Genomic DNA, 12,524 nt, shown 5'->3' on the forward strand with positions numbered 1-12,524 from the left:
TTCAATCCGGAAAAAGTCCTGAGCACTGAAGACTACTCAGTTTGAAATCAACAGCAACAACTTCTGCTCCAAACTCCAGCAGATGCTGCTGCTGCCCACTCTGTTGGAGGAGCATCTTCTGGAATCAGCTCTTCAAACCTCAAACTGCAGAGCGTTCTCATTGTACTTACCAAGTTGAACTTTTCAAGAACCGCAGCTGTTGAAGCAGCATGCTGCCAAATAGATCCACCATAAGAAGCTCTACCGAGGCAGACTTAATCAAACTCATTACCACTCTGGCCTGAGTTTTCAGAAGGATGCAAAGATTTCCCATATTCATTTCCCATATTTCAAATGGGAATTAAAGTAAACATTGCCAGCGCAGGATTTATCAACTATAACAGTGCTCTCTCCCTCATAGCTGAATAGATCAAACTTCTCTAAGAGTGATTATGAACAAATAACTTAGAGCATTAGTAATCAACAGGGCTGCTTTCTAACCATCAAATGTAATGTCAGATACTTGCAAGGTTCATTTGCTCTTCTTAAATTTTTTTTTAAAAAAAGGATAAAACCTGTAAAATAAGGATACCATAAAATTCAAGAAAAAACAGAACTGAAAATATAAGTTGGAATATTACTTAGATTCTACTAAGATTTTTCTCAATTCAACCATGATGTTTTTTCTAATGCTTCCTTATAATCAAACATCCATTTAAAATTCTTAAATGGTCACTCACACTGCAAAAGGACAAGTAATGTGAGATTAGAGCACATAAATATTTAAACTTTGAAAATAATCCTGAACTGGAAATACTGAAAGTGAAAAACAGGAATAGTATAGCACATATGAAGAAATGGTATGTCATATCAGCTCTGGTATCTGATACAGGGATAGAAATGCATGAGTCCCGGCTTTTACACCTTATCCAGAACTTGACAGGACAGACAGGACCTGGATACCTGATGATGAATACAAATACTTCCAAAGGCAAAGAGTCATTTTGTACAGCTCTTCGGCAACATCCTCTGTGATACACAAGCAACTATTCTGTATGGCATAATAAAAAGCGAGTTAATTTAGCATCCAGTTCCAGCAGATACTCATTGAGTTGCAACTCCTGTGTGTGGCAGAAGCAGAGATGGAGAAGCAGCACTGAAAAACATTTTCCACCAAGAGGAACTCTAAGGAATAGGGAAACTTATCAGCACAGCGTTTTCATATTGCCTCCATCAGTTCCGTCAAAAAGTAATACAGAGCCACCAGCTGAAGCATTAAAGCATCCCAGGGTTTAGGAGAACCCTGCAGGAATTGGGTATCCAGCCATGGGAGCCAAAGCTGAGAAAAGCTAATCAAAGTATTAGGTGGAGCCTTAAAATTTTAATTAGAAAAGAAAGCTTTGTCTTAATTTTTCACCTTTGATGCCGCTATAAGTATTAGGAAATCCTTTTTTTTCCTCCAATATACTTGTGGTTTAACAACATACCTTGGTTTCAGGCATTGCCAAAACGCTGCAAAAACTGCAGTTACTACAGTGATTTTAGTTAATTACACATAATCTCAGAACTTCCAAACATGCTATTCTGAGGTGCTTTTTTTGGGGGTGAAAAGAAATCTGTAAAATAAAATCTAATTTCTGAAAGCTAGTAATTTTTGTTCTATTAGTAGCACAGGGAACACCAAGTGACATTCAACAACAGATTTTTACACTTCATTAAAATGAACATGATTATAATTGTGACCGAACTACTACAAAATGAAAATTACAAGTGAGCTATGCAGAAACATGAACACAAACCCATTATGATCACTTCTGTAGTCTCCAGCCAGATGATATGCCACCTGGAATACAGCCCCCAACTGGCAAATTTTGGGGTGTCTACCAGTTTTGCTAGAACAGATTTATTGCCTCCGCCACTGAAGCTAGTCAGCTTAAAATATTGCCCTATTTCGCTTGACTTACACAGAGGGGAACATATTTTATATTCAATTTACTTCAACCATACTGGATATTTTAACAACACTAAAATATCAAATTTATCATTTTAATAGGGAAAGACCAAAAAACTTCAAACAACTGAATTTTCACCTTCCCACTGTAACAAGCACTTGTTAACAAGTAGTTCACACAACCTGCCTGGGTTATTCCTTGGGAAAATAAAATCTGCATCAGTTACTTGTTACTGAAGACAAAGACATGCATATAATGCACCCAAAATACCTTGTGGAATTTCCTGAAAGGGCACACCATAGCTTAGAAAATGCTGCACCATTTGGAGATTCGATTTTTTGTCTTGCAGGGTGAAGAATGAGATAGGCATGAAACACATCAAGAAGAATCTTGGTGGTGAAAAACTAGAGACATCTGCTTCAGTCACATATGTCTCGCTGACTAAAATCACAAGCAAAAGCTGACAGACCGCATCAACGCTGACTTTTTTGTTTTGCTGGTACTGCTCAGCTGGTTGTTGGGGCAAGGGGTGTAGCAGCAAAGCAAGAGGACTGTACACAGCAGCCTCTTTATGACTGTATTAATATGCATATTAATTGCCCTCACTGAGTGACAGAGCTATACAAAACAGTATAGATTCACAGTCCTAACACATACAGACAATTTGCAGTTCAAAATCATTAGGCAGGAAGAGCATCTATTCCAGAAGTCATTTGGCTTTGCTCAGGGTATAAACCCCTTTCTCTTCCCACAACTCTTCTCACTCAGCTCTTTATTTCCATGATTCCAGTACAGTAGATGTAAAGCCATTATCACCAGCCTTTTTCTGGTTATAAGCAGAATTTCTATGAAGAAGAGGTCTGCAGAAAAAGGGGAAAATATCTAAAGTAATGTACTGAGCAAATCATTACCAGTTATGAGTATTAACAGTACCAAACAGTAATGCAGAATTAATCCATCATTTTGCATAGCTTAAACAAATCCAATCTGACCAGGTTAACAAAGGTAAAACTGCAAGAGACGAGACCTGGAGACACAGCTGATCAGGTAGACGGTGACATATCAGTTAAAATACACTGTTAATGTATTTGTCATCCTCCACACTATCATCTACAAGATCCCCCGAGTAGTTGGTGGTCTCTTTATTAAAGCTTGTGGGCGTGTAATTTGCACTGTAGCTTTGATAGCATAGATGAATGCATAGCTCTGGACCATGAGATGAAAAGAACTGAATTCTCCTTGTATAATTCACAGTCCTGCTGAATGACCAAGTTATTTTTCCATCTTGCATCTTCTTTGAGGCACGGAGTTCTACTGATGGAAAAAGCACAGTATAAAACCTTGTTTTGTAAAGAAACCTGCCCACGCACAGGAACTTGGCTTGGTCTGAACTGGGCAAGAGACTGGCTCACACGTCACATGCGGGGAGTGGTGATCAATGATTTTTACTCAGGCTGGCAGCCTGTCACAAGCAGGGTCCCCCCAGGGATCAGTACTGGGCCTCACACTGTTCAGCATCTCCCTAAATGATCTGGGCAATGGGATTGAAGGCACCATCACCAATGTTGCCGATGACGCCAAACTGGGTGGCGAGGTGGATGCATCAGAAGAGAAAAACCATCTTACAAAGACCTGGACAGGCTGGAAGAGAGAGCAAGCAAGAACTGTACAGAGCTATACAGAGAGAAGCGCAAGGTCCTGCACCATGGACGACGCAATCAAAGAACCCAGAGCAGGCTGGGATCTGCGTGGCTGGGGAGCAGCCTTGCTGACAGGGAGCTGGGGTCCTGGTGGACAACAAGCTGAACAGGAGTCAGCCGTGCACCGCTACAGCCACCAAGGCAAATCACTTCCTGGGCTGCATCTACAGGGGCGTTACTGGCAGACAGAGATGTGATCATCCCAACCTACTCAGTGCTTGTCAGGCCACACCCGGAGTACTGTGTCCAGTTCTGGTCTCTACAATTCAAGAGAGATGGGCAAACAGGAGTGGGTCCAAAGGAGGGCCATGAAGATGATGGAGAAGCTGTCCCACAAGGAGAGACTGGAGGAGTTAGGTCTTTTCTCCCTGGCAAAGAGCAGCTTTCCAGTACTTAAAGGGTGTCTACAAAAAGGGCAGAGGTTCTCTCTTCACAAGGAGCCACATGGAGAGGACAAGTTGCACGAGGAGATGTTTCATCTTGATATAAGAAAGAAATATGATAAGAAAGAAGTCCCCATCACTGAAGATTTTCAAGGTCCAATTGGACAGGATGCTAGAATAATCTCATCTAGGCTCCCTTTCCCGTGACTGGTTGGCCCAGATGATCTTTTGAGGTCCCTTCCAACCTGGGCTATTCTATGATTCTGTGAACTGACTGGCAAGGTAGTTTCAAACAATCTCCTGCAAGACACACTCTATTTCTGAAGCAGGTAATCAACACTTAATCTCATTTGTAAACTAAGATAACCTTCCCTGCTTGTTTCATGCGTGTTTATACTAATAGAGATATACTCAAAATACACAATAAAGTAAGCGATATCCTTCAACTATATCCAGCATGCCAATGACCTTGGGCTCTGCCCACATGTATGCAAATACAGATATTCTAACAGAAATAACCAGATAAACATGCCACTTTAATTGCTGGCAGACTTGAGTCACAATACATTTCAGATACTGTAAATAACAAGCTAAAACTTTACCACCAATTTTTGTAAATGCCTAAAGCTGTAGAAAAATATACCACAAAACACCACAATGACATACCTAAAGAACCTTCCTCCCCCCCATAACTGCTGACCAGGGAAGGCATCTATTGTATCATTAAGGTTAGTTTTAAAAGTTTTTTTTTTATGTTTAAAGTTATAATTTATTGGTTATCATAACTTCAAAATGAAGTAGGCTTTACCATGTACTCTAGGCAGGCAAACACTCCAATACAGATTCATCGGTATTTCTTCCCCTCTTGCACTGTCTTACACCAAAAACTCCAACGAGGCTTGAAATAAACTAACTGTAACTACCTTTTTCTTCCGTTGCCTCACTTATTTTTCCTCATAATTCCTAAAACAACACTTTTCTTGCCATTTTCTATCTCTAGTCTTTCAAAGAACTTCCTCGCTTTAAGCATATTAAGCCACCTCATTCTGTGAGCATATGAATAGCCTTCACTTACGTTTCCACTCAGATTAATGGCTATACCAGGGTCCTGCCCAATAATTCTAATGCATGTTGAAAGCTGACAAATTCTTCCAGTTTATTTTTAAGAACTACTGACTTTACTACTTCCAAAACCAAAATGGATAAGATTCCAGCAGTGTATGTTATTATCTGCCTATTTACAATTCAGTAAGTTCGTTATATTAAAAATTGTTCTCAAAATTACATTTATGAAAAGACACCATTAAAAAGGAAAAACTGGGTGGACTGTTTCCTGGAGCTAATATAAACAATGGCACAATTGCCACTTCCCTGCTGTAGTTAAACATCTCATTTACACTCAAGTCAGCAGGATTGTTCCAGAGTCACACTGATGTAACAAAAAAATTCTGCACACTCTTGCAAGTCTGCATAAAACCACAGTTTCTCCGAAACCTTCTGAAATACATGGATTACATTTATTCTTTGCTGAGAAAGTTGACTACGGATATGGGTGCCTCAAGTATGGATACTGCTTAATGAACATTTGCAAAAAATCATCTTCTGAACTGGGCCGAACATTTAACTTCTTGACCATCAGACCTCTGAGACTACAAGGAGGAACTGTCTACACAGATAGGGTACCACTGTGAATCAACCTCTCCTTAGCAAAACCATTTGAGAAGATTTTCAGTTTGTGCTCCAGAAACCTGGTGCAAGGTTTCAAAATGTTTTTTAAATCACTGTGTGAGCACAGTCAGTAATCAAAGTACGCAGCTGTAGTTCTGATTTAAGACTGAATCTTTGGCCCAGATGCATTTCAACAAATGCCATGCTTTACTGAGGGTTCCCCTCTTCTCCATTGACTAAACAGGGAACCTACAGCAGCAAAACTCCTAAATTAGGTATATCAGTTTGATGCCTAAAATTAGGTGGGATGAATGCAGCTCAAAAAATTACACCGTACTGGTTGATGATGGAAAAAGTCTAAGCCAGTAAATCACAGGCTGATTTGAAGCAGCCTTCTTTAACAGGTCCCAAATGGTTCCTACAGTCCTAACAGCCTTCTCCTCCCAATAAAAACCAAAACAGTAAACAACAGCCCATGGGTTGAACGGTGCTCTAGGATCCAAGGAGTGGGAATTTTCTCCCTAGTTCTCTGTTTGGAAAATAATAAATGTATCCACATAGAATTCCATATATACGGTACTTCATTGTTTCAAATAATTCAGTCTATGCTATTTAATACACTACTAGCTCATTCACCACTCTGTGCTATTCTGGCTAAGTTGGTTTTGCTACCAGAGCAGAATTGTTTGAAAGGTTGAAAGGCCAAATAAATGCATTTCAAGAATTCTAGCTTTAGCTAATAATTTTTCGGAAAAAAAATTGCAAATGTTACATTTAAATTTCTAATTTTTGTTAAGTGAAAAGAGCAAGAAATTAAGTATATTAAAATGGCATGTTTCAGAGGAAAAAAGAAACAATCAAAGAACAATTTAAGTATTTTGGATATGCACTTGACATCAGGGAGAACTTAGTTATTTCAGAAAAGAACATTTTGTAGAGATTGTCTTTGGAAGGAACATGCTTGTTGTAGCAAACAAATGATACAACTCTAGAGAAGTTGTTTAACAGCCAAATGTAACTCTTCAGATAATATAAATACAAGACGGGGTAGCCCCTTAAAAATGACATATTCTAAAACACAATACAAATAGATGTACTGAATATTACATTTCTATGTACACAGATTTAGGAACATAATACTGTGATTTCAGGGTTTTTTATTTTATTAAATTCAGTTGTTGAAAGGAGTTCAAACTTTTTAAACTAAGTATTTCAAAAGGGGAAATTCATATCAGAATAGTCAAGTGGGCACTTAGGTTTTGGTTTTTTTTTATTGGACCACAAACTACAATAGCTAGACCTCTAATAATATCAATCAGATACATAAAACCAGGCAACTTAGGTTTCTTGCATGACACCCAGGGATGATACGATGCTATAGGTCAGTGAACAAAAGCACAAATGCACATGTACAAATACTGCCTTATAAAACAAACCAAGAAAAACAAAAAAAAAAGGCAAAACGGATCTAATTTATCTATGCACCAATATAGCAGCAATTACAATACTAACATACAAAGGCTGTATAGTAAGACCTTGAAAAGAGGTGGTGCACCTAATGAAGACAGACTTATTCTCATTGCTTCAGTTTTTCCTGAAGAATAAACGAGGTTACTTCTCTTCTGTGTTCAGACAGCCCTGTGCTAAAGTCTCTTTGATGTATACAGCATTTAGAAGAGGGCAACTGTTGCACACAGGTAAATTGGGTTTTGTCTGAAGAACAGGTGAAAGGAAATGTATTTCAAAACTAAAACCATTAAAAATAATTTTAGCTGCATCTTTCTGCCCTTTTTTTAAAAATACAGAACTCAAAAAAAATTGAGCCTGAAGATGTGCACATCCAAAAACCCGTACCTATTATTATATGTACTATTTCCTCTATCACTGCTAGAAAAGACGTTTTAACCCCCTCTTTCTATCACCAGACCTAGACAAAACTGGGAATCCCTGAAGTTCAAATGAAGTGCTGGATAAACAGATGAAAAAGGGAGGACAAGTAGCAATGGAAGAAGATCTACCTCAACGGAAATAGTGGTATTTCTATCTGCCTGTACTAGAGTTAAAATGTTACCTTGCATACATTGTATGCAATATCACATACAGGTATGCTATACATACACTGAAAAAAAAAAGAAAAAGCCCTCACATTTCTGCTTTAGTAACATTTTACTGCCCTGAACTTTGCTCCTCTATTATTCTTAAGTGCTCTGAACAAAACTCAAGTTAAAACTCTTATGCAGTTTCAGAAGATGAAAATATAAGATAGTATTCTTACCAGTTTTGGCCAACCACACTGTGGAAGTTAAATTATTGTTAGCTGGAACACTCCCCTCATTTTACTAAGCGAAAATGAAGAAAAAAAAAACAGAAAAAAAAAAACCCCAAAGTTTTCTAGAAAGCCAAGACACACATTTGGTACTTTTCAAGTTAAAACCTGAAGTCTCTCTTAAGAAATGCTACATGGACAAATAAAAGGGAGGTAATGGACATATATAATTCATTGCTTTATACATTAAAACTTCTCCATAAATAGTTGCCTCTCAAATCACCACAGCACTGAAGAAAATCGCTAGGGAAAAAAAAGTACCTGCTGTTCAAAAGGAAGAATACTCAGAAGTGTTGCTGTCACTTGATTGTTAATTCAATGAAAATTTTTAACCAAGCATAACCCAATACCATTCGTCAAATCTGACTGCGAAGGGATGTTATTACCTCAGGGCGTATATGCTGGAGAGACTACATGTAGTGACAGAAACACTCTCATAGTCACTGCTGGAGATGGAGCTGAGGGGGGAATCACGTAAGCCATCCTGAGAACTGAAAAAACATATGGAAACAAAATGAACTGCTGAAGCAAACAAAGGTAAAAAACAGAGCACTGTGGTAACTCATGGCTTGTCATGGATTATACAGAAATAAGAGTACACTGGCAGTTTTTTTCTCTTCAGAAAATGATACAAACCTATTCTGTTTTCTTCCCAAAAGGACAGACAATTTGGCAGTCAGGTGGTACGCGTTTTATAAAAATATTCAATTTAATTCACACCATGCAGTTAAAACATTCAGAAAGGAACAGAGCATCTTAAATTTTCATAGGGTAGAGAGGGAAGAGCGTGTCCATGCTGCTACATGCGGTTTAATCTTATAATGAAGATATAACAAAATTTGAAGTTCATAAAGTCAGTGGGTATTTCAGGCCAAGACACCCTGAACAATAAGCTTCAAAAACTCCTGAAATATCACAACAAGTTTCATCTAAGCTTCCTTCCAAGATGGAGGAAAAGTAGTCTGTGAGAAAGCAGAAAGCTTCAGTGAAGGAGATGAAGATAATACCCCTACCCCTACATTTGCTCAGTACCTGTAAGTGCCATACACATGCCTCAAATTTTGTGCTTTAAAACAACCAGACAAAGCAGGAAAGAGCAGTCCCATGGCAAACCACTGACACTTCACTGGAGGAAATCCACTAGCTACTAAGTAAAAGGATATGAATAATTTAAATACCTGGTACACAACTTGTCTCTCGCATCCCTGGGCTAATGAAAAGCCTTTAAATAACACATCGTTTTAGAATTTACATCGTATTATCAACATAAACTAGGATTAGAGGATTAAAAATAGTTTCATAAGCGCTACAGAGTTGTCTCAGAAAGACCATTTTTAAAACTTCAGTAACAATTTACAGCTCAGCTACTAGAAGTTCCACAAGCTGAAAAAAATTAAATTACACTACGTAAGAAAATATGTGATCTTGAGCAGAGGTATCAAAGCCATAGTGGCTCTAGGCAGTGCAGAAGAACCATTTGTGCTTGCTGAATTCGAATGTTCAGCCAACAGAACTCTTTGGACAACGCAGAGAGAAACCTAAGAAATATTTTTAGCTAAAAGAGATGTAATTATATAGGTCAGGATTATTTTACCTTACTTCTCCGCATTTACTAGCAGATTTTTTTATGCTCTTTTGGCTTGTAGGCGTATGCAGAGTACATATCCAAACCAGCTACGTTCCAAATTATTTTCTTCAACCAAATTTACTATTGTAGCTATTTTTGCAGCTAGAAATCTAGAAGAATGCTTAATGGGAATTCTTCAAACAGTGTACAGAAGGTATGTGCCCTAATCCCACTAAGAAATAATAGGATTTGTTTGCATACCTCCCACTAATTGCTTGGAAAATGTACCCCTTCATGTTCCTCATTTCTGATTGCCAATTTGAAAATAAACCCCAAGTGTACTATGCTTTAGTTGAGAGGAGAGCCTTCACAACTGGAAAATAATTTTATCAGACTTGAACAAAATTCTATTTAACTTTCATTCATTTTATATAATTTCCCTTGCTAATTCTGCTCATTATGAAGAGATATATGCATTTAAACAAAGGCTTAATCTTTTATAGCTCATCACCTTTACCCATCCAATCTTACAATATGGTCACGCTACTAAAATGTACTTTTACTATCTGTTTTATGGCAGCTAAATGATATTAAAAAACCATTAGCATGTGATTTCACAGCATGATTGAGCAGGAAAAGCTGTCTTGCAAAGATGAAATGTATTGTTCAGTATAAAGTAATCTTTGAACAGGAGAACCAGGAAACAAGAACAACTAGCAAACTCAGCACCTTCTTTTATTCTCTCTCCCCTACCCACCATTTCCAGATTTTTCCAGTATAACAATCCCACCAGCTGATTTTGGGCAGTTACACTTTTTTCTGAAACATGTCAGGGTGGCTGTCCTTCAGTGCCTTCTGCAAAGCTCTGCCTGATATATTTGAAATCCAATCAAAATATCTCCCTGAAGAGTAGCTAATATTTATTGTCAACATCATCCCAAATCACAGAATCTCTTTCTGTCCTAAGCTAACTTTGTGGAGTGGACAGTCCAAGCCAGAAGGCAAAATTATAAAGACACGAAGTGTTAGACCCTGATTGTAAGTAAACCTGATGAGTAACCTCAGAACATACCGGCACATGACCAGTTACCAGATTATCACAGATCTCAGTGCTGTCATTACTTCTTCTTCATGGATGTTTCTCTAATCATCTTACAAAGCTCATCTCATCCCTCTTCTCCATACTTTTTCTTCCCCTCATTTGAATCCTTTCACCTCTAACCTGTCCCTATTAGCATAACTTTTTCTCATGAACACCACTATTGTATCTCTTTTTAAGCCTTGTCTTAAGACTGCTTGCCATTCTAAACTGCTTCATAGATGCCTGCCTTTGCCACTACTCCATCTTTCACTTGGTGCACAAACCTGGCCACGCTGAGGCATCTGCTGATTTCAGGATTAGATATCCATCTGGTCAGCCATCATTTGGCAGTACAAACCGCTTGGACACACTTGACACAAATCATGCTCTCAGAGGTTAGGTTGCTGTAATAAAGGGTGATGCAGTTTTGACAGTTACTATGTGTAAACATTCTCCTCAGTCCTGTGTACCAATGCAGACTGTATTTTCTTACCAGAAATCATATTTATTATTTACATTGTTTATTTCTGGTTCATATTCAGGCTGTAACTCTTCAGATGAGAAGTTCTGTGTTTATTTAGTACCAAGAAATGGGAATCTAATAATGATAACTCTTGTATACCTTCTCTGTGTTACACTAAATAGCTCCTTCCCCCTCCAAAAAAAACCCCAACCGAACAACAACGACAAGATTCCTGACATACTCGCTATATTCTTTCTGTCACAGTATACACAGATTCAGGATAGTTCTTTCTAGAGTTTTCTTCTTATTAGTGTCTGCCTGAAGATTTGCTCAGCTTTTTTAAGATGCTGGTAAATCCCGAGGTGAATTGACCTGCTTTTCCCAGCTCATGATTCCTGTCATCAGCTGACGGTAGTTCTGTGCACTTGTTCATTAGCACAATTATAAGAGACAGAATTCGCAGAGACATTCTGTAGCTGATAGCAGCTCACCCTTTCTTCCCACACCAGCCCACAGGCGACCTGAACTTCATGGCATCTCATGCTCATTTGAAACCAATGCCGTGTTGAATTGGGATTCATAGGACTGTTTTAACTGTGTAACGTGGCAAAAGTTTGTTTCATTTGTGGAGGTCTTAAACACCTACAGTGTTATTTTAAAAGTTACATTCTAGTATGGGATAAAACCACCATCCATGCTCATCAAAACAGAATTCTTCAGCACTTCTGATAAAATGTAGGATAAAGATTTGAGGCAACAGACCAAAGTGACATGGGGTGATGTGGCTGCCTCGTTCCATGGAATATTGGCAGGCTGAACCATTTATTTAAAGCTCTTGGCCATTTTTTGTAACTGCTCTAAGTACAAAATCAAATTGAAAGGCACCTTTATCCTGGCTTGTGTACTCTTTTCTACTGGAATGTATTTCCAGACTCTTATGTTTAATTAAACCTCTCATTGTTTCACAGGATAGTTTCTTCATGAATGTTATTACCTGAGTTACAATTACATTCCGTATTACATCAGTTAATTGGCACATGTCTTCTGTCTGTCTCACACTAGACGAGCGCCAACTCTGAAGTCTCATGTGTCACCTACGCCAAATCCGGTCAAATAAGTGGACCGGTCCATACATGGACCTAGTAAAAGGGAAGCTGGTACAAAACACTGACACCTTTTACTTGCACACTAAGTCTTTGTAAACACAGTCACATTATCGGATACCACACAAAATCAGTGTTCAACAGACAAGGTAAAACACTGCCGCTTTTAATTTCAGACTTGTATTGTTCAAAAGAAGGGGAGGAAGGATTGAAAAAAAAAATTTATACTGAATCTGAATTCGGCCAGTTGCAGCAAGAAAAAGAATACCAGGAGGGGAACAGAGGAATTTAAATCAACAGCC

At 38.3% G+C, this 12,524-nt stretch overlaps 1 protein-coding gene across 3 annotated transcripts in view; it reads right to left on the reverse strand.

The window, feature by feature from the left end:
* Nucleotides 1-12,524, reverse strand: part of ZFYVE28 (zinc finger FYVE-type containing 28) — a 167,221-nt gene that overhangs the window by 23,969 nt on the left and 130,728 nt on the right. Inside the window, exon 9 of one of the 3 annotated variants that reach the window (XM_064448986.1) lies at nucleotides 8,395-8,499. The exons of the other annotated variants lie outside the window; for them this stretch is intronic. Coding sequence (XP_064305056.1) covers nucleotides 8,395-8,499 — 105 coding nt within the window. The remainder of the gene's footprint in view (nucleotides 1-8,394; nucleotides 8,500-12,524) is intronic. 3 annotated transcript variants of the gene reach the window in all.

Source organism: Phalacrocorax carbo, chromosome 4, assembly GCF_963921805.1.
Source record: "Phalacrocorax carbo chromosome 4, bPhaCar2.1, whole genome shotgun sequence".
Classification (NCBI taxonomy): Eukaryota; Metazoa; Chordata; class Aves; order Suliformes; family Phalacrocoracidae; genus Phalacrocorax; species Phalacrocorax carbo.